This window comes from Phascolarctos cinereus, unplaced genomic scaffold, assembly GCF_003287225.1.
Source record: "Phascolarctos cinereus isolate Bilbo 61053 unplaced genomic scaffold, phaCin_HiC Scaffold_9;HRSCAF=440, whole genome shotgun sequence".
In the NCBI taxonomy this organism is placed as follows: Eukaryota; Metazoa; Chordata; class Mammalia; order Diprotodontia; family Phascolarctidae; genus Phascolarctos; species Phascolarctos cinereus.
Window position 1 is genome coordinate 29,318,074 of NW_027556402.1, and position 23,017 is coordinate 29,341,090.

Consider the following 23,017-nt stretch of genomic DNA (forward strand, 5'->3'; position numbering starts at 1 on the left):
AGTAAGGTCAGACTGTCAAACAACTTGAAGATGGAATATCGAGGCTGATGTATAGAGAAGATGATTGTTCTTCCCTGCTTAGACATTCTAAATGGAAGATAGAAAACGGAATCAGTGAACCCGTGGAGAATGTGCTCCCTCAAAGAGGACTTTGCTGTGAGCTTCTCCTCTGGTTCATTAGAGTTTTCTCTTATCTCATTCATACCGTGTTTGCTTTTCATTTTGAAGCATATCTAACTAAGAAATGACACATTAAAATGGCTTCCAGCTACTGGGTTCCAATTTTGCTGGAAAGTAGTTGGTTTCCAAATTTTTTTTTTAATATTTAGATTAAGTAGCAAAATCAGTCATAAGAATTCCCTGTATCCATGATCTTTAATGACTGCAATTCTCTTTTGAAGTTTACAGGACGGATTATACATTGGGGCAGTTTCTGAATCCTGAAATATACTAATTTTTTATTCTCTTATCTTCACTAGAGAAAAAAATTCTGCTCAGCTGCCTCCTAGGAAAAAGGTTCAAAGTAAAGCCTAAATCAGTGTCCTAGAAATTTACATTAAAATTTCTGTACCATCAAGGAAGGCTGAAACTGTGATTATTAAAATTCATCTAGCTTTTCATAGCCTTTTACTATTTTATGACTAGTCATTCAAAATAATATTAATCACATCTCAAAAATAAACCCTATACATAGCTAGTTCTCTCTTAACATAAGTGGACCCTTCTGTAGATCTCCTCCCTCTCCTCTCTCTATGGAACAGAGGACCCACAGCATGGGGCTACACCATGACTACCACTGCCAGCACCACCCCTGCTGCTGCCGTCCAGGAGCCAGAGCCTGGGCCAGTGCAAGGGGGTCCTGCAAATTTAGGAATTTAATTTTATAATGCAAATTTATGTAAAGCAAGAACTGTCTAATAGAAAAATTCTGACAGTATCTCTACCTAAACTGACTATTTTATTCAATTAGATTAATATACCAAGTATTTATTAAGTACCTACCTTGTGCCGAGCAAAGGGTTTTAACAATAAAAACATCTTGACATACTATGTGGGGAGTGGTTCATTGTGTACACATGTAAATACAAAATAACTTCAGGGAGGAAGTGATGATAACTGTAGGAATTAGCAAAGGGTTGTTAGAGCAGAGGCACGAAGGTCAGTGGACTGTCCTTCCTCAGTCCTCACCTCTTTAGCAGCAAAAGAACAGCATTTGCCGTGCTGGCGTCTAAGCCTGTTGTGGGCTCATCCAAAAACAAGATAGATGGATCAGGAATAAGCTCCATTCCAATGCTGGTCCTTTTTCTCTCTCCTCCAGATACACCACGAGAAAATGGAGTTCCCACCTAATGCAAGCAAGCAGCAAATCCCACAAAAACGTAAGTTCCATACTAAATCATTATTTTAATCTTATTGGCAATGAAGACACAGTCTCAATTTGATAAAATTCCCTTCTCAAAGCAAGGTAAAGATTGGAGAAGGAGGAAAGGAAAACCCCTATTGCTTACCAGATTCATAAGAAGTACGTTGAGGAGGGCTAAAAAGAAAAGCATAACCTTCATAGATAAGAAAAGAGTGGTCTACCACGTCTATTCTTACCTTCTTTTAAATCATCTCACATGGCCACCTTCTCTACAAAGCTTTCCTGGCTTCAATTAGCATTTTCAATCTCTGTCTCAACCTTTTCTCTCCACACATTTTATCCTAAGATTTTGCAGCTAATCGTGTTCCTATGATTTGTCTAGGTTAGAGGTATGCAGAGTTGGGGGCTGTGCCTGCTACCAAGAGGTAGGTGATCAACCAAATGGAAGATGGACTGCATCCCCACCCTCCTCATGAGATCCAATCATGGGATTTGTCCGCTGTGCAGATTTCCAACCTCTTCCTACCTGGGGGGGGAAGGTGGGGAGAAAAACAGAGGTGACGCCTCAAGGGCAGCTAACTGCTACCCAGACATCCACATATGCTACAGGTACCATCAGGAAAATTCTCCCCCATCCCCTGCCCCTGAGATAAGCCCATGGCCACAAATGTCTCTTTGGTAGACGGGCTCTATACTTAGGGCAGTAGCTGATGGCCAAGAGCTCTGTCCTTGCCTCTTTTCATTTTGGGTAGGATAGAGTTTCTCAGGATGAACAGATGTAAACATATTGTGATCTACAATCAAAGATCTCATTCTTTCTGACAAACTCATCTTCTCAGTCTTCTAGTCACCAGGCTCACAACCTCCCTGTCATCCCCTTTGGCTCACTCTTTCTCACTCCACATCCAGCTGGCTGTCAGATCTTGTCATTTCTACTCCTACAATCACTTCCATCTGTTTCCTTCACACAGCTTACCTCAGGCCCTCATCACCTCTGGCCTCCTAATTATTCTTCCTGATTCAATTCTTTCCTCTTACCAATCCTTCTTCCACATAGTGGCCAAAGGGTTTTTCCTAAAGCTCAGAACTGAACAAGTCACTTTCCTATTCAATGGACTTCAGTGGTTCTCTCCTCACTCTAGGTTCAGACATTTTTTATCTCATCCTTTTAAAACGTCTATTTTTATCTAAGTTTATAATGCATATAACTATTAGTATAGTAGTAGATATCCACAACTTATAAATGTTTGTTCATTTTTCACTTGTGCCCAACTTTTTGTGACACCATTTGGGATTTTCTTGGCAAAGAAATTAGAATGGTCTCCCATTTCCTTCTCCAGCTCCTTTTACAGAAGAGGAAACAGAGCAAACAGGGTTAAGTGACCTGCCCAGGGTCACACAGCCAGTAAGTGTCTGAGGCCTGATTTGAACTCAAGAAGATGAGTCTTCTTGACTCCAGGCCCGCCACTCTATCCACTGCACCATAAGTATACAATTATTAGTATATGTTTTCAAAAATTTTTACAGATAGGAACAGGAAATCAAAAAAGTTTGGAGACCACTAGCCTAGACTATGAGACTGTAAATTTCTTAAGGAGATGGATTATGTCTCCATATGCTTTACTCTATACCAATTACCTACCTCTAAGCATGAGATACTTTTTGAATGACTTGCAGAGAAGAATACAGAACATATAGAGATAAGAAAGGGAGAAAGAAATTCACAAAGTCATTCTTAGACATAAGTTTAAGCTTTAGGACTTTTTTTTTTTTGCTTTCTTTTGGTGAGGCAATCAGGATTAAGTGACTTGCCCAGGGTCACACAGCAGGACGTCTCAAGTGTCTGAGGCCGGATTTGAACTCAGGTCCTCCTGACTCCAAGGCCGGAGCTCTATCCACTACGCCACCTAACTGCCTCAAGTTTAAGACATTTGATGTAAAAGACAAGAGTCGGGAAACCACCCATGAAGTAGTATCTCAACAAAAATGAATAAAAATCTACTCTATACTAACTGTGACTATGGCGATATCATGGATACTTGAGATACACAAAAATCTCATTTTTACCTCTAATTTTAACCTTTTCAATAAAACCTTCCTTCCTACTAACTGTAATTGACCTGTCACGCAAATATTTAGCATGGTGTAATGGAAAGAGTGCTGCATATCCATGTGAATCATTTACTAAGAAGTAATAAAACAATCAGAAGGAAGGGGCATTGGCAACCGCCAACAGCCACCACAACAAACAACTGTATTGACGACGCCTTATATTGCACAGGGCTTTATGGTTTACAAAGTGCAGTGCCTGGATAATGTGCAAACTCCATAAGAAAGAGTCGATTTAATCTTTTGAATGTCAAGGAGAGCAAATAAAGACAGTATGAGAGATTTCCTGTCCGTGCATCTATCCCTTTTAACAGATGTTCAGAATTACTCCTGATGCAGTTTAGCAATCTTTTCTATTTATCACATCACATTAGGTCTTTGGGAAGAAGACATCAATAATGGGGAGAAAGAGAAAAGGAACAAAGTAAACAAAATTGACTGGAGGATGAGAAAAACAATATATTTTTTAAATGATACAGGATCTGTGAACTGCAGTTCCATGACAAAAGGGAGGCCTCTCAACCTTGGTCCACCCTTCCCTCCACAAAAGAAATGAATATACAATGAGAATAAATACTTTTGATACTGCCTCTCTCATACCTCCAATGTTGAACACTTATTGATAAAAAGATAGTGCAATATGGTAGGAAGAACACTGTTTTTTGTTTTTTGTTTTTAAGTAAGGAGGACTGGCAAATTCTAGTCTTTGACATGTCAAGCTGTGTGGTCCTGGGCAAGTCACTTGACCTCTACCTCAGTTTCCTCATCTGCACCTTCTTCCCAGGGCTATTGTGAGGATCAAATGAAATAATATTTGCAAAGCACTTAGTACAGTAGTTGGCATACAGTAAGCACTAGATGAATGTTAGCTATAATTATCATTATTTAACTTTTCTATACTCTAGTTTTCTTATTTGAAAAATGAAGATAAATTTGTTCTACCTACATGCCAAGGCTGATATGAGGAAAATACTTTGTGAACCTTAAAGTACTATACAAATTGGATTGTAATCACTATTATTACAGCACTGCAGGTTAATTAAAATTTTAATATTATGTAATCACTAGCCATTTTATGGACCAGAATAAGTCATTTATGAAAATGATCTAGATTATGTCATAAAACTTCTAGATATAAAGAATGTAACTCTATAGATCATGTAACATTCGGTATTGATTGGTCTCAAACTATCAGCTTTTACACATTACCCTGGAATCAGCTACTTTCTCCAAACCGAGCTCCTTGAGAATTCTGTTAATCCGTTCATTCTTTTCACGGTTCCTCATGCTCGTAGGCAGTCGAAGTGCTGCCGAGAACTGCAAATTTTCTCTTACTGTGAGAGTGCCCATCACAACATCATCCTTATGAGAAAAAGTGATATTTAAAATTAGTATCAGGGTTTTCCTTCCCTCAACTCCATAACTAATTAAAACTTACCACAGCCCAAAAATGTGCTTAACATTTATATTAGAAACTATAAATACCCATAGTACAATACTGCTACACAACACTGTGGTCAGGGTAGCTCATATAGTATAGAATACACTCTAGTACTACCATTTTTTATTAGGTCTTTTAACTTATTCCCAAAATAAGTAATTTATCTAATAGGAAAAAACCCCACAAAGTTGGAATTCCTTATCTGACTGTTCAATGGATTGGTGATTATCATGGGACTCCAAGGGAAATTAAAAAATATAACCAGCTGTTCCTTTTTGGAGACCTCTTCCCCCTTTCCTTTTCCTTTGATTCCATTCCATTTGATCTTTCTGATCAGCTCCTCTGGAGCCAACTGCCATCTCTATGTAGAAGACTTTCAAATCTCCTTGTCTAGCCATATCCTTTCTCAGACTTCACTCTCTGCCTATCAGACATCTCAGACTAGATGTCCTGTTCACATCTTATGCTCGCTATGTCCACAACCGAAATGATTTTCCCCTAAAGCCCTCCCCTCTTCTACTCATGTCTATTTGGCCAGTAATATCCTTTCCCAACATCCGGATTCACACTTCCAACCGCCTACCAGACGTCTCAAACTATAAGTATTGTTGACGTTCTAAACTTTGTATGTCCACAACTGAAATCTTTCCTCCAAACTCTCCTCTCTTCTCTGTTGCTGAGCGTATCACTCCTCCCAATCACCCAGGCTCACAAGCTAGGTGTCCTCTTCAACTTCTCACTCTCTCGCTCCACATATCCCAGCAGTTATCAAGTCTTACCATCGTAACCTTCGCAACTTCTGTCATACACATCCCCTTTTCTCCTGACACTGTAAACACCCTGGTACAGGCCTTCCTACCCTCCCTAACCTGCTGGTTGGTCTCTGCCTCAAGTCTCTCCCCATTCCTGTCGCCGCCCTCCACTAAACCATCAAACTGATCTTCCTAAAACACGGGTCTAATCCCAGCAACCCTTTTCTCCATAAATTCCAGTGGTCCCCTATTGCCTCTAAGATCACATATAAAATCCTCTGCTTGGCTTTGAAGGGTCTTCATAGCCCCAATCCCTCCCCCTTCCCCCCCGCTGGGACAGTAGCCTCCTCGGGGTATTTAAGAAGCCTTCCCTCAGAGATTATTCCATTTTACCCTAACGTCTCTTGTTTGTGGATAGTTGCTTGCCTGTTCTTTTCCCCCATCAAACTATGAGCTGTTGGAGGACGGGTTGACATGTGGGGCATGTGATGGAAAGGAATGAGTGATCAGTCTGGAAAGAGAGAAAGAAGATTCCGAATGCCGCAAAGAGAAGTTTGTGGGCCAAAGTCGATACTCAAGTGGCGAGCCTAGGTGACTGAGGGGAATTAGAAGAACAGGGAAGCCAGGGAAGAAGGATGGGTTTTAGGTGAAAGAGAAAGAGTCCTGCTCTGGACATGCTGAATTTGAAATGCCTACAGGATACCCAGTTCAAAATGCTCACTGGGTAATATGTGCCTATAGCTTAGGAGACTAGTGCTAGATGAAGAAATCTAGGAATCACCTACATAGAGATAATGAATTAAAACCCATAGGAGGTGATGAGAACACCAAATGAGATAATATTGAGGGAAAATAGAAGAGGGCCCAGGACAATTTGGGAGACATACACGGTTAGTGGCCATGATGTGGATGAAGATCCAGGAAAAGAGGTTAACCAACAGTGGTCAGACAGGTGGAAGGAGATTCAACAGAGAATGATATCATGAAAACTCAGACTGCAGAGAGTATGTGGGAGGAGAGGGGGATCAACAGTGTTAGATGCTGCAGAGGAGTTGAGAAGAATCAGGAAAAAGGCCACTTGTAGATCACTGGTACTTTGGAGAGGGCAGTTTCAAATGAATGATGACAGAAGCCAACTTGCAAAGGGCTCAGAAGAGGGAGGAGGAAGAGGAGTCACTCAGCATAGATAGTTTTCTTAAGCAGTAGTCAAGAAGGGAAGAAGAGACATAGAACAACGACTACCAAGGGGGTTGAGACCAAGGGAGGGTTTCTTAAGGATGGGGAAGGCAGGGACATGTTTGTAGGTAGCAGGGGAGCAGGCATTAGATAGAGAGGGTCTGAAAAGAGAGAGTACAGGGCAGTGTCACTTGGAGAAGAAAGGAATGGATGGGATCAAGGCTCCATGTAGTGGGGTTTGCTTTGGCAAGAAGGGCAACCTTTTCACCAGAGACTGAAGCACATGAGGAGATAGTGGGGCACCTAAGGAGACAGAGTCTAAATTATGTCAGTTAAAGAGATGGGTTGAAGAGAGAGGTCTTCAGCCTCAATTTTTTTTAGCAAGACTCTCAGATGAGATAGTAGGGTAAGGGGATTATGTAGGAGGCTTGGGAAGCAATGACAATGTAACAGCAGACTATGAAAATAGTATAGGGAATTGATTTGGGAACACTAGAATGTTTGCCTTGCCTCGGTGACAGGCCCATTTAGATTAGGTAACATAAATTTGTACAGGACCCAGGCAGCATGGTTTTACGATTTCTTCTAGCTCCATCCAACAGCAGATGAATAAGAACATAGGAGGCAGATGGTGGCAGTGACCTGGGGCTAGGGGTTGACATGGTATGAAAAGGAGGTGAGGGACTTGAGAAGAGACAATTTAGAACTGAGTTGGCTAACCAAGGAATTGGGAAAAAGAGAGAAGCATATAACTAGTTCAAGGATCATGGTCTGCAAAAGAATGGAAGGAAAAGGTATGAAGGATCATAGTAAGGATGAAGAAAGGGTTGTAAGGCACAGACAAAGATGAGATGATAAAATATCAGACCAAGGAATTCCAAGACTCCAAAAAGAAAGAAGTGGAACACTCAATGGTGATGGCAAGGTCAAGGATATGACTATCTCTACATATAACTGATATAGAGTGGAGGAGCAGGTTACAGCAATTGAATGGATTGAAGAACTAGGATGTTGGGGTATTTGAGGCATCATCTTTATGTATGTTGAAGTCTCTTAGTATGAAAGCAGAAGATAGAAGGGAGAAAAAGATTGTGAGGCAGGCACTAAGATCATGTGAGGAAGGAAAGGGAGTTGATAGGCAACATCTACCAGGATTTAAACTAGGTACTCCAATTTAGACATCATGAAGCTCACAGGAAGACAGACTGCTTAGTGACAGTGGTAGAGGAAGGGTCTAGAAGGGGTAGTGAAAGTAAGTATTCTGATTCATTCACAGGACCAATGAGTTGGGGCAGTATGAGAGAAATGTAGCCAGTATTGGAAAGGGTAATGAAAAAATTACTGTTACCGGGAAAAAGCCATGCCTCATTTTACCTTATAGGGAGTCATTGAAGTTTTTTGAGCAGGTGAGTGACATGATTAGAGTTAAGCTTTAAGAATGTCACTGAACAGCTCTGTGTGGAGGTTGGACTGGAGAGGGGAGAGACTAGAAGTAGAGAGAATAATTAGGAAGCAACAGGTAAAAAGGAGCTAGCCTAAGGCTCTGGCTAAGTGCATAGAGAAAGGGACAGATACCAAAGATGGTGCAGACTCAGTGAGACTTGGATATGAGGGAAAGCGAAAAGTTAAAGCATGACCTGTTGACTGCCCACGCCCTCTCCAAGCACACAAGATACCAGGATCTTTGCAATGCCATTGGCTCAGTATATGTTCAACATCAGTCCTGTGCCATATTTCTCATCACAATCAGCCAATGCTGTGAAGGGTTCAGGGAATGCAAAGGAAGGTGACGTACATACGGCTTCAGCTCGATCAAGGACAAAAAGTACAAAAAATCCCAAGCATCACCCTCACCATTTCTTACCTGTACAACATAACCTGAGTGACATTTGAAGTCAGCGGGCTGAGGTGCCCCATTTATTAAGACATGTCCAGATAATCCATGTGGGTCTTTCCTGGCAGCTAAGACATCTAATAATCTGTAAGGGAAAAAAATGTTGTGCTAAATCCTTAATAAAGGCTTAGAGTTACTTTTTACTTTATAAGACATAAGTATAAACCTGATATTCTGTATCTATTAAGAAAAATCAGCTAATCAATAATCCCAAAGCTAAACACTATTGGGAACTAACAAAGAATATGGAAATGTCTTTTTTATTTAAACCCTCAACTTCTTTTCTATTTAAATTAACACACTGTAGCACCTCCTAAGACAGCATCATGGCACTATGGGCAACAATTTCTTCCTGCTTCCCTACTCATCCTGTTAACTAGGAGAGTGAGGAGTCCCTGTTAAGTGATTATAGGCTATCAACAGTATACTTCAGAAGCTAGGAACTGCAATAATGAATGAGGAAAAGACAGATGCAAAGTGGACTGTTTCTCAAAGCTTCATTTCTGGAGAAATCTAGAACCAAGGGAAGAAATGAGAGCAATGAAAGAATATTATTAAAAGAAAAATAACAACTTGGTAAAAGTGCCCCCCCCAAAAAGGAAGAAAATAACTTAAAAATAGAATTGGCCAAATGATAAACGAAACACAAAACATCACTGAAGAGAAGAACTCTTTAAGAAGCAGAATTGGTCAAATAGAAAAAAAAAAGATACAAAAGCTCACTGAAGAAAATATTTCCCTAAAAATTAGAACTGGCCAACTGGAAGCTAATGATTCCATAAGACATCAGAAACAATAAAACAAAATCCAAAGAATGAAAATATTAAATAAAATGTGAAGCATCTCCTCAGAAAAACGGATTGAGGATGGAGGGACTTAGGTGGCACAGTGGATAGAGCTCTGGCCTTGGACTCAGGAAGAACTGAGTTCAAATCTGGCCTCAGACACATGACACTTACTAGTTGTGTGACCCTAGGCAAGTCACTTAACCCCAACTACCTCAAAAAAAAAAAGAAAGAAACAATGGATTGAGGAGAGATAATGTAAGAATTACTGTATTACCTGAAAGCCATAAACAAAAAAGGGCCTAAACATATTTCAAGAGATTATAAAAGAAAATTTGCCTGATACCCTACAACCGGAGGGTAAATTAGAAATTGAAGGAATCCACCAATCACAATCTGAAAGAGATCCCAAAATGAAAAGTCCCCAGGAATATTAGAACCAAATGCCAAGGAGAAAATAGTGTAAACAGTCAAAAAGAAAGTATTTGAATATCATGGTGTCATAGTCAGGATCACACAAGATTTAGCAGCTTCTACATTAAAGAAACAGAGAGCTTTGTACTATGACGTTCCAGAAGGCAAAGAAACTAGGAACACAAGCAAAAATAACCTACCCAGCAAAACTGAGTATAATTTCAAAGTAGAAAAATGGATATTTAATGAAAAAGAGGATTTCCAAGTATTCTTGACAAAAGGACCATTTTCTATTCAAGAAAATCTGACATTCAAACACAAAGCTCAAAAGAAGCATTAAAAATTAAACATGAAAGAGAAATCATAAGAGTCAATAAAATTAAATATTCCCATATGGGAAAATGATACATATAATTCCTAAGAACTTTATCATTATTAAGGCAGTTAGAAGAGTACATAGACTCAGGGCAGGAATGTGAGTGAATTATGTTGGGATGATCTAAAAACAAAAACAAAAACAAAAAAAGAAGGGATGAGAAAGAAGAATGTACTGGGAGAATAAGGAAGGGAGACGTAAAATGGGGGAAATTATCTTACATAAAAGAGGAACACTTTTACAGTGGAGAGGAAATTGGGGAATGGGAGTAGCAGGCAATGGTTGAACTTCACTTTCACTGGAATTGGTTCAAAGAGGAGAGAATAGGTATGTACCCATATTCACACACACACACACACACACACACACACACACACACACACACACACAGAGCTGGGTACAGAAATGTATCTCACCCAAGAAATAGGAGGGGAAGAGGATAAGAATGTGGGGAATGGTGGAAAGGAGGGCAGATTAAGGGAGACAGTGGTCAAAAGCAAAATACTTTTGAGGAAGGACAGAATAAAAAAAAGAGAGAGGGATAAATAGAAGAAAATAGGAAGGAGGGAAATATGGCAGTTAGTAGTCATAATTGAATGTGAATGGGATGAACTCACCCATAAAATGGAAGCAGATAGCAGAATGAATTAGAAATCAGAATCCAACAATAGATTCTTTACAAGGAACACACTTGAAATAGAAAGACACACACACAGAGTTAAAATAAGGTACTAGAACAAAATTGAATATGCTTCAGCAGAAGTAAAAAAGGCAAATCATGATCAAAGTCAAAACAAAAGCAAAAAAAAAGACTTAAACTAAAAGAGATAATCAGGGAAACTACACTTGGAAGTAATATAAAAAATTTCGGTCTTTGGTTTAGAGAGGGCCACTGATGACGTTTTATTGCATATTTGGTAGTCATAATTAATAAATTGATCATTAGTAACCCCAAAAAAAATTTACAGCAAGTTTCTCTGACAAAGGCCTCTTTTCTCAAATGTATAGGGAACCAAGTCAGATTTATAAAAATAAGTTATATTAAATAAAAATGCGTTTGTACAGACAAAACCAATGCAACCAATATCAGAAAGCAAGCAAGCTGGGAAACAAAGTTTATAGCCAGTATTTCTGATAAAGGCCTCATTTTTCAAATATATAGAGAACTGAGTCTAATTTATAATAATACAAGTCATTCCCTATTTGATAAATGGTCAAAGGATACAAACAGGCAGTTTCCAGAAGAAGAAATCCACGCTATCTACAGTGATGTGAAAAAGTGCTCTAAATCACTATTGACTAGAGACATTCAAATTAAAACAACTCTGAAGTGCCACGTCACACCAATCAGAAATGACAAATGCTGGAGGGCATGAGGTAAAATAGGTACACTAATAAATTGTTGGTAGAGTTGCAAACTGGTCCAATTATTCTGGAGAATAATTTGGAACTATGCCCAAAGGGCTATGAAACTGTGTGTACTCTTTGACCCAGTAATATGATACTAGGTACAGAGACCAAAGAAAAAGAGAAAGGAGCTATATGTACAAAAATATTTATAGCAGCTCTTTTTGTGGTGGCAAAGAATTAGAAATGAGGGGATTCTCATTAGTTGGGTAATGCCTGAACAAGTTATGGCTTATGATTGTGTGGGAATATTATTGTGCTATAAGAAATTATAAGGGGGGGGGTGGTTTCAGAAAAAACCATGCCAAGACCTATATGAACTGATGCAAAGTAAAGTGAGAAGAACCAGGAGATAATTGTGCAGAATAACCATGATCAACAGTGAAAGACCTGGCTACTCTGATCAATACAATGATCAAAGACAATTCCAAAGGACTCATGATGAAAAAATCTACCTCTAGAGAGAAAATTGATGAACTCTAAGTGCAAATTAAAGTATAATTTCTCACTGTAGTTTTCTTTTTATGATGCGGCTAATATGGAAATATGTTTTGCATGATCTCACATGTTTAAGTTATATCATTTTCTTGCCTTCTCAGTGTGTTGGGGAGAAGTAGGATGGATGGAAAGAATTTGGAACTCAATTTAAAAAGAAAGGAATTTTTTAAATAAATAATTTTTTAAAAAGGGAAAAAATTTCTCCATTATTTTCTTAAGTCTAGACAATCAACAAAACAATAAACCAAGCCCTGATTTTTAGCATCTTCTAATTTCCAAGATATAAAGATCTGGCATGACCCGACCTATGGGAAAGATGCATAGGAAACCCTTTTTTCCAATTTTGTCAGGTAAATAACTACATAGAAAAAAACTCCCACTAGTGAGAGGGATAAGTTAAAAGGTTCAAAAAATATCACAAAATATCTGCAAGTGACAATATCAGATTTTCTTAACCTGGAGTCCATAGAACTCCAAGGGTTCAAAGGTAGATTCTAGGGAGGTCTGTAAATTCGGAGGCGATAATAATTTTACATAATTATTTTTCACTAACCACTAACTAAAATTTAGTATTTCCCTCTATTATGAATGTAGGTGACAAACATTCTGAAAAGGGGTCCACAGGCTTCATTATAATGACCAAAGGGTTTATGACACATAAAACAAGTTGTGATGCGCTCCATCATAAATATAAAAATCTTCAATCAGAATTCAGATGTAATTAATCATCAGAGAACTTGTGAATGACTCACATTCACTTAAAATTTACAAAGGACACTCCTCTCAACCACCCATGAGAAAGGTAACACAAGTCTTAATATCTCAGTTTTATAGCTGGGGAAACTGAGATGCAGAAAAACTCAAGTACCTGTCCAAGATTACATGGCCAATGTACCAGAGCCATTCAAAACCCGCTCCTCAGACTCCATCCCCAGAACTCTTTCCACCATATTAAATAACCTCAAACAAGACTTACTGTCATCCTGGGCAAGTCTTGAGTAACGGTTCAACTCCCATTCTCCAATCTGATGCCACTGAGTATTCCTAATTATGGAATACATGAAATGTATCCATCTTTCTGGATCTTCCTTTATTTTACATTGAACAAACACTTATTTGAATATTATTTGCAGAATACTATGCTTGGTACTGGGGCAAATACAAACCCTCATGGTCCCCTGAAGAAACTGGCTCTTCCATTATTCCCCTCCCCCTAGCAAAATACAACCAACCACTGTTCAAATTCCTTGCTGCCAAGCCTCTATAGGCCAAACCCTGGAGCTGATTACCATTCTTTTTTCCCCCCATATCCCTCCAGCATTTATTTTCCTTTTGTATCATATTAGTCAATCTGATAGGTGTGAGGTGGTACCTTGGTGTTTCTTTTAAATTTAACATTTTATTTTTCCCTCAGATACAAGAAAAACAATGTTAACATTGTTTTTTCAAATTCTGAGTTCCAAATTCTCTCCCCCCCTCATTGAGAAGACAAGCAATTTGAAATAGGTTATGCACGTATAGTTACACAAAACATATTTCCATTTAAGTTATGCTGCGAAATAAAACTCAGACCAAAAACAAAGAAATAGGAAAAATAAAATAAAGAAAAAGTATCTTCAATCTGCATTCAGGCTCCACCAGTTTCTTCTCTGGAGATGTACAGCACCCTTCATCCTAAGTCCTTCAGGATTGTCTTGGATCATTGTATCGCTTAGAATAACTAAGTGATTCACAGTAGATCATTATACAATACTACTGCTACTATGTATGAATATATGGTTCTGCTCATTTCACTTTGCATCAATTCATGTAAGACTGATCACCATTCTTAAAAAAAATTAGGAAGTTTATTGGATGGGAAATCAGTATACCTCCAAATCAAGGGTTTCTACTTAATAGCATCTCCAAGATCTAACACTGGTGACTAATCCGTAACCAAACTAGACCTCCAACTATGGGACTGTCTCCACTCTACCATTCACAATCCCGGCATCAACAAACTTGCCCTGTGGCCTAGAATTGTTTTTAAATGAGCTTAACTGATGCTTAGCTATCCCTCATCTTCTTTCCTTTCTTAGAAGTCAACAACAGTTGCTATTGCTTCAAATACATTCGTTTTCCCTTCTCCAACTAGACTGTGGAATATGCGATATTTCCAGGAATATCACCACAGTACTAAGCACAGAGTGGATGTTAAATTAATAGTTACGGATTGAGGAAGACAATTTTAATATGTTTTTATATGAAAAAATTACTCTCATAGCTTATGTAGATTATTCTAATAGATAGATGTTTTTCTATTAAAAAGATTACTCTCATAGAAAGACGTGTTTTCTGCTAGTTCAATACTCACGAAGACTTGCCACCTCCTGTGGGTCCCAGTATGGCATTGAGGCCTGGCTTCATGATCCCACTATAAAAAAGAACATAACACTGGTTCACTACTTCATTGTAACTTTTTAATATTATAACTCCATTAACGTTTTTAAAAATGCATTTAAAACATTAATGAGGACCGTGGCTAGGGACACAATGCCTTCTGAAGAGAATCCAGGTTTCCCTGACCACCAGAAGTTGGCAAGAATGAAAAAGAAGAAATCAAGGATGAGGGAAATTTAGTGAATTATCCAGCAGAGCTATCAGAGAGAAGAATGGGAGTGGGAAGAGATGCTAGTATGCCTCTCCCAGAATACTGGAGGGATGTGCTAGAGCAGGCACTTACCAGCCCTCCAGCAATGTAGAGGAAAGCATCCTATGTATGTAAAGGAAATCCTTTTGGCATGGCAAGTTGTGCAGGCCCGTACTGGAGTCAGCTCTACCCTACTCACAAGACAATTACTAAATTTTCAGTGTGAGCAGTTACACGTCAGAAATTGGCAATCATTACAAATCAGGGCTTGATTTCTTGTACTGTTGATCTGTCTAGACCAGGGTTCAGCAAACTATGGCTCAAGTGCCAAATCTAGCTAGCCTGCCTCTTGTTTTTGTCCAATCTGTGAGCTAAGAATGGTTTCGACATTTCTAAACATAATAAAACTTTATTTTAAAGAACATAAAAAACATATTTAGCTTGCAAAAGCTAAAACGGGCAGAAGGCCAGATTGGGCTCACTAGTCATAGTTTGCTGATTTAGACCTACGAAAGTGCTAATAATGCAATTTTACCCTATCTAGACTTAAGAAAATTTTAATAATGCAAATCAAACTTAGAAGTATGTGTGCATATGTATTTTTCCCAGAAAACTCAGTTACTGAATATTTACTAGAGCAACCCTCCGCTCCATTTCACTCTATAAGTGTTTCTTGAGATCAGCAAGAAGGCGGAAGGTGGCTCAGGAAATAAAATCATTATTAAGATTTGCAGTGTACTACATTCGTCATCTTGGTTGAATGTCGTAACACTTCCATTGGGATGGAATGACTTGTCAAATCTTATCAATTCTACCACCACCAAACCTCTCTCATCTGTCCTCTAACTCTACCTCTCCTTGTGGCTCTCATCCCATCTCACCTCGACTATTGAAGATTAGTCAGGACCACACAAACCAATCCCACTCTCCATTGGCTGTTTGTGTGTATATATAGAAGACAAATTAAAAATTTGCTCAGTAAGGAAAACACCACTGACACGGCTCCTTTATCCAGTTTCTTTACTTTCTCATTTCTCATCTCACCTTGGACTGGCCCTACAAAGTGCCCCCTCCCTTCTGTGGTTCTCTGGTTCCTTCAAGGCTCAGCTCAAATCCCACCGTCTAAAGGAGACTTTTCCTGGTCTCCCCAGCTGGAATGCCTTCCCCCTCAGCGATGACCACCAATTATTTAGATATTATCTTACTTATTAGAATATAAACCCCTTGAGGGCAGGGACTTATTTTTTAATCTTTTTTTTTTGTATCCCTAGTGCTTAGCACAGGGCTCATGCCTGGCACATAGTAAGTGCTTAATAAATGTTATTAGTCATTTACAAAATTTGTTACAAATGTAAACCAATCAGCAGTCATTAAGTTTCTACTATATGCCAGGCACTATGCTAAATGCTCAAGATAGAAGGAAGAAGTTAAAAAACGGTCTCTGCCCCCAAGGAGCTTACAGTCTAATGGGACAGACAACAGGCAAACAACTATGTATTAAGAAGAGATATATGTATATAGATATAGATAGGTGTGTTATGTATGTATACACATATAAAAACATACACATACAGGTATGTGTATGTTTATGTATGTATACATGTATAAAAACATACACACACAGGTATGTGTATACACCGTGTACATATGTATGAGTGCATATGTGTGTACATGTGTATGTGCATATGTCTATAAATACATGTACATATATGTATGTGCATACATGTACGTGTGTGTGTGTGTGTGTGTGTGTGTGTGTGTGTGTGTGAAAAATTGGAAATAACGTCAGAAAGAAAGCACTAGGATTAAGGAGGACCACAATATGGTTCTTGCTTAAAGTGAGCGTTTACCTGAGACTTGAAGGAAACCAGAAAAGCCAGAAGATGGAGATCAGGAAGTTCAGAATTATGGACATGGGGATCAATTAGAGAAAATGCCCAAATTCAGGAGCTGCAGTGTTGTGGTCAAGGAATGGCAAGGAAGAACTCAGCGGCTCGTGACCCCCAAACAAGATTCATGTACTTACTTGACATTCTTCAGTATTTCTTTCTCAACAATCTTCCGATTGCCTATGAAGCCAGTCTTCACTTTCACTTGGTAGCAGATGTTATGAAAACTCAACACGGATATAGCAGGCTGCTTCTTTGTTCCTGTGAATGTCCCTGAGCCACTGCTATTTGTTTGGGACATTGGGACTATGACTTGAACTTCAGCTACTGACATTTTGCAGTCTTTGTCTCTCTATAATGGAAAGAAAAGAGAAAGTTATACCATCAATAAGATCACGATCTCATCAAAAGACACCAATTAAAAGTATCAAAAATGAGGGGCAGCTAGGTGGTGCAGTGGATAGAGCACTGGCACTAGATTCAGGACGACCTGAGTTCAAATCTTGCCTCAGACACATAACACTAACTAGCTGTGTGACCTTCAGCAAGTCACTTAACCCCAATTGCGTAAAAAAAATTTTTTTTAAGTATCAAAAATGAGATAAAGTAAAATTTCACTTCAGAGAAGGAGACCTATTTTCAGTCAATCTACTTACTATACTCTTCAAAACGTAAGTGACCATATAAAGCACAGCCATTTAGGCAATTAAAAGCAAAGAGTTATAATAAGTTCTAGGATTTTATCTAATGGGAAATAGCAGATAACAGTAACTGGCCTTGCACCAGGTCATAAGAAGAGGCTGCGATTAATTAATCCTCTGTTCTCCTGAAGAAATAGGAAGGTTTCGGCGATCTACAGGGCTACAGCCTTTTGCTTTCACTGACAAATATATTTTTATTCTGTCTTCTTGTATCTACAGGGAGGGAAATAGATTAGCTAATACTAACAATCTATTCTACAACACTTTGAGAGACAGGGTGGCTTAGTGGGAAAAACATAATCAATTTGGAGTCAGAGCCCTAGGTTCAATTCAGAGCTTTGACAGTTATTGTTGTGCACAGCTAACTCAGCTCACCACAAGAGCAGTGATCCTATACTAATTCTGAAGGGATGAGGCCAGCTTAACCTTCTATCTCGAATGTGCACTGATGAGGCAGAAGACAAGATGGAAGAGACTCCGTTTAATTTTAACAAAGCATTCACTTAAGTAGTAAAGTAACAGGAAGTTCTTCTCAAGTCAAGAAGACAGCAGAGCTCATGCTGTGCTAAGGACAGTGCTTGCACACCCTGTGCACTTATCTGACTCCAAATACAGATAAACTGCTAATGACCATACAATAACTAGGGGAGTTAAAGATTGTTAAAGATCCATACAATGGAGCACCAACCAGACAACCTTTGCTCATAGATCAGCACCTGAGAGGGCCTCCATCCATCAGTGAGACCTCATGAACAGCCTGTGGCCCTCAACATCCTTACAGATCCCCAACAACTCCCCCTTTTGGTTTTTGTCAGAGATGGAGCATATGAAGCTCAGTCCCAAAGTCCTTTATCTGCTTAGCTATGCACCTGAGCAAACATGGTCCAAAACACAGCATGGCCAGCAAAATCAAACATAATGGCAAGAAAGAAAACAATAGAGATATAAAGCAATATCCAAGGTTATTAAAAGGATTATGGATTTTATCTATTCAATCAAGTATATGTTGGGCAGTTTTATCAGGCATCAAATCTTATCAGCCCCTTGCAATATCTTTAGCAATTTGTATAAGTCATCAATATCCACTGCAATAGTAGAATTCCAAACAGCCCATTTAGATGTCTACATATTCTTTGCCAATCCCATTGGGATTTTTTGTATTTAGCATTGGTAAGGCAAATGAATTCATACCTATAATCACATTTCAAATGTGTTCTATATTCTAAAATATCCAATTCATCACCTATTTCAATACTGGTTTCCTTCCTTCCCTCAAGTATGTGGTAAAATTCCCCATCTACCCTTTTTTGTGTTTGAAAACCTTTAGATACATTGCGAGCTAACTGATTCATAAAATCAGCTTGAACCATTTCATTTCTTGCGATAGATATAGATTGAGATAAAGATACAGAAGCAGTTATGATAGCTATAAGTGAAACAATTCCTAATACTACACATGAAATACATCTCTTTTTCCTAGCAACTGCTAATTGATTACTTTGGTCTATTATTCCAAAAATATGATCAGAACGTGACTCATACCAATCTTTGCTTTTCACAGGCACCAAGGCAAACTTTTGTTGTGTAATAATGAAAATAATTTGGTCTCTGATTCAGACACCCTGCAGCTAATACAAGTGACATTATCCCCTGAATCCATGGCCATTATATTAACATTCTGTGCTCTTCCCCACATAAATGCATGATTACCAGTCAAACAAGCTCGCATTGTCATATTATCATGGAAGGTCCCTTGCAAATTCGTGATGTTTATGGGACCTAAGGCTGCCCACGCCTTCCACAACTGATTTTCAACCCCTCTGTCATGAAGGGAAACCCACTGAGGAAATGGAAACCCGCCAAAAGCCCAAGTATGATTGTTTTTCTCCCTAGTATAATTGTGCCAGGATTGTAATGTAAAATTCTTTTGTAACACAACACAATGACATTCTGAAGTATGACAAGATAACCAAGGAGGATACCCTAAGCTCTTGCTAATCGGTGTCACATGATAGCATGGCTTTGAATTACTTAGATGTCTGATAGGTGTGTCATTGACACACTGTGACCCCAAGATGCCTGTGTAAGTAACCTTATAAAATTGAAAAAAGACAACAGTATAAGGAGGGGGTGCCGTGTTATTAAACACATACCCATCAAAACGGATGGTGACATTAAATAATTGTAAACACGTGGAGTTTTTGGTGTCATTGCCTTTTGTAACACAAATAGGCGGCACCAAAGCCACACCAGTAAAGTTCATTTTTACAATGTGTTGAGACCGGTTCTTAGGTGATATGAAATGAAATTCCTTGCCAAAACCTGTGGAGGCATTTCCTTGCAGAATGACCTCAGGTATTGTCTCTCCCCATGTAACTAGTCTGGGCCATGGTGGTTTTGTCACAAAGGCCCATCGTGTTGTATTTCCTGTCTCTGCTGCTGCTGTATTCTGTATCCCTGCTGACAATAATGACAAGAGGCACAGCTTGGTTAAAAGTTCTTGTAGTGCCTTCTTCTTATTCTTTCGGCTCCTTCAATTTCCTGGCCGGCCTGTGTTTTCTTTTCTGCCTGCCTTGTCCCTTCTGAATGGATAATGCGGACATCCTTTGTTCTGACCCAAAGCTCTCCATCACCTGTGGAAATAAGAACAAACCCTTGCCCCCAGGTTAGCACTTGCCCTGGGCCCTGCCAGACACCATCAACGTCTCTCCACATGACTTTCATATTATGTTTAGGAGAAAGGAATCTGTTTGATTTAGTGGTGTCACTAGTACTGTTGTCATTTCCTGCCAGATATTTCATTGCAGGAGAGAGGTTACAACTATCGAATTTTAAATAATTTATAGTGTAGAGTGCAGTGTTCAATTGATGCCAAGGGGATCCCTTAGCTCCCCCTTTTTGTTTTTGGAGCACCATTTTCAAGGTACGATTGGCACGTTCAACTATGGCCTGACCACGAGGATTATAGGGAAGGCCAGTAGTGTGACTAATAGAGAACTCAGTACAAAACTTTTTAAAACCCTGTGAAATATGTGCAGGACCATTATCAGTCTTTAAGCATTGAGGTGGGCCGGTGAAGGAAAAACAATGAAGCAAACGATTAACAACATTGCGAACAGCCTCACCCTTGAGCAGTAGCAAAAATAAAGCCTGAATAAGTATCAATAGAAACATGAACATATTTTTGTCTTCCAAAAGGAGAATAATGAGTAACATCCATTTGCCATAAGGTGTTAGGTGTAAGTCCCTTGGGGTTATGGACATCAACATGGAAAGGGGGCTGAAAAGGCACACAAGTAGCACAGTGCTTAACAATTTCACGTGCTTGTGATTTTGTTATGCCATATAAAGTTCTTAAAGACCTAGCAGATAAATGTAACTTATTATGACTATTCCTTGCTATTTCCACATTCATTGTTAAAGACTTATCAACAATATAAATACCTTCAAAAATTGGTCCTGGGGCAAGAGTGTGGGAATGAACATGCAAAACATAAAATTTTTCTGTCCTATTCTGTATCATAAGTTGTATCATTAAGCAGCTGACATATATTGTTGCCAGTATTTTTTATTACAGCAGTCTCTAGATGTTTTAGAATTCCTTCAACATATTTACTATCTGTGATAATATTCATTGGCTCCTCATATTTTTGAAATGCACAATAGACAGCATATAATTCATTCTGTTGTGTGGATATAAAGGGTGTTTCAATCACATGTAACTCCTTTCTTTTAGGGCACCAGATAGAGGCCTTATTCATCTTGTGGCATCAGTAAAGACATTAATCCCGTATACGGGTTCACCTGCTGTAAGTGTGGGTTGTATCCAAGGCCAATTCTCAAAGATTGTGTGATATTTAAGGGTTTTCCAAACAAGTTCAAATTACATGTATTTGCCAGTTAGGCATTTTTGTATTGCCTTTTCAATACTTGTTGAGAAAATGGAAGGTATATGACTTCCGGATGTGTGCCACATAATGTTAAACATCTGTTGTCAATTTTATGTATTAAGTCCCCTATCAGGACCATATAATTACTTAAAGTTTTTTGGCTGAGATGGTAAATATACCCATTCTAAAAGCCTTTGTTTCTAGTGTATCACTGCTGTTGGAGAATTTCGGATGTTAAATATAGAAGCTTCCACACTTTCATGCCTATCAATCCTGTTTGTGTGTGCTCCAACTACTTGTTCCTGAATATACAACAATGTTTGCTTCGCCTCAGGGGTCAGTATTCGGGGTGAATCTAATTGAGGATCACCTCTAAGGCAATCATATAAAGGTATCAATTCATAATTTGGAATGCCTATCTGTGACTGAAGCCACTGTATATCTCCTATAAGTTTCTGAAAATCATTAAGTGTTTTCAACTTTTGTAGGTCTATTTTTGGAGGATGTAGAACTATTTTTTCTTGAAGTATCTGGTGACCTAAATATTGATATGGAGGATGTTTTTGAATTTTTTCTGGGGCTATTTGAAGCCCATGACTTTGCAACAAATTTTGTATTTTTAACAAGATTTCTTCCAACACTTCAGGATTGGGATGAGCACATAAAATGTCACCCATGTAATGTATCATTTTTAGCTTTTTGTAATGGAATAATAAAAAAGCAATCTTTTAAATCAATAACTATCAAAGGCCAGGAAGTCATAAAGCATTGTTAATTTTCCTGACTTCTTTGCAATAATAAAAACAGGTGAATTTTAAGGAACCCAAACAAGTTCATTAGATTTCATTTTGTATTTTGTCAGTTTTATGGATAGAAAAAGCACAAACAGTGGGTGGGAGAAAATAACAGCTCTCAGTAAATGTAAAATATCAAGCCCACAAATTAAGGGGAAATGAATTGAGTTTTAGCTATCTGTTATCCTAGTAGCTTAACTTCATCTTAAAATAACTGATTAGTAGTGATTTATTAGGCAAGCTAAAAGTATTTAATATCCGTAAAAAGTCATATGAAACATTAAAAATTATCAAGGAATCTTGATTAATTTGTAACATTTTGGTGGTATACCTGCAGACTGCAGAACAACACACCCAAAGTAAGCAAAGGGTGACACCCTCTATACCCTTTCAGGGGTAATTATAAATCTATGAGACTGAAAGTCTTGTTGACTGAAAAGCTTGTTAAAACTTGGACATTAATAAGGAAAGTTTGGTGGTAGTAGGACAACTGCAAAGTTTATCATCCATACAATAAATTATTCCTGTCTGGGAATATTTCTAACAAGTTTAATAGTGTTATGAACAAAATTTTTGCACATGGTAAGAAACATTCCTCCTTAAAGGATCACAATAAGGAAAATGGGAAATACTGATTTAACGAGATGACCATATCCAAATTCAAACTCAAAACAAAGTTAATTATAGTTCTAAGAGTCTTTTACCTCAAGCAGTAAGTTTCACTGATTATGGCTTAAAGCCAGATACAGTTAATTATTTTCATAGAAGTGCAATAATCAATACAGATTTACTAGGACTCACATATATAAGAAATTTTACTTAACATCCTTTCTTTCCCGCATTTAGACTTGTCTTGGTGAAAAAGCCAATTATTAGAAATTATTTACATAAAGTTGCAA

The 23,017-nt window shown here is 38.4% G+C and overlaps 1 protein-coding gene across 7 annotated transcripts in view; it reads right to left on the reverse strand.

Annotated features, from left to right (window-relative positions):
- Nucleotides 1-23,017, reverse strand: part of ABCG2 (ATP binding cassette subfamily G member 2 (JR blood group)) — a 93,476-nt gene that overhangs the window by 29,572 nt on the left and 40,887 nt on the right. For all 7 annotated transcript variants that reach the window (XM_020988316.2, XM_020988318.2, XM_020988314.2 and 4 more), the window contains 6 exons: nucleotides 16,871-17,085; nucleotides 14,569-14,628; nucleotides 8,706-8,820; nucleotides 4,682-4,834; nucleotides 1,189-1,346; nucleotides 1-87 (listed from right to left, as the gene is read on the reverse strand). The exon at nucleotides 1-87 is cut by the window's left edge and continues 65 nt beyond it. In XM_020988316.2, coding sequence (XP_020843975.1) covers nucleotides 1-87; nucleotides 1,189-1,346; nucleotides 4,682-4,834; nucleotides 8,706-8,820; nucleotides 14,569-14,628; nucleotides 16,871-17,067 — 770 coding nt within the window. In that variant the 5' untranslated portion in view covers nucleotides 17,068-17,085. The remainder of the gene's footprint in view (nucleotides 88-1,188; nucleotides 1,347-4,681; nucleotides 4,835-8,705; nucleotides 8,821-14,568; nucleotides 14,629-16,870; nucleotides 17,086-23,017) is intronic.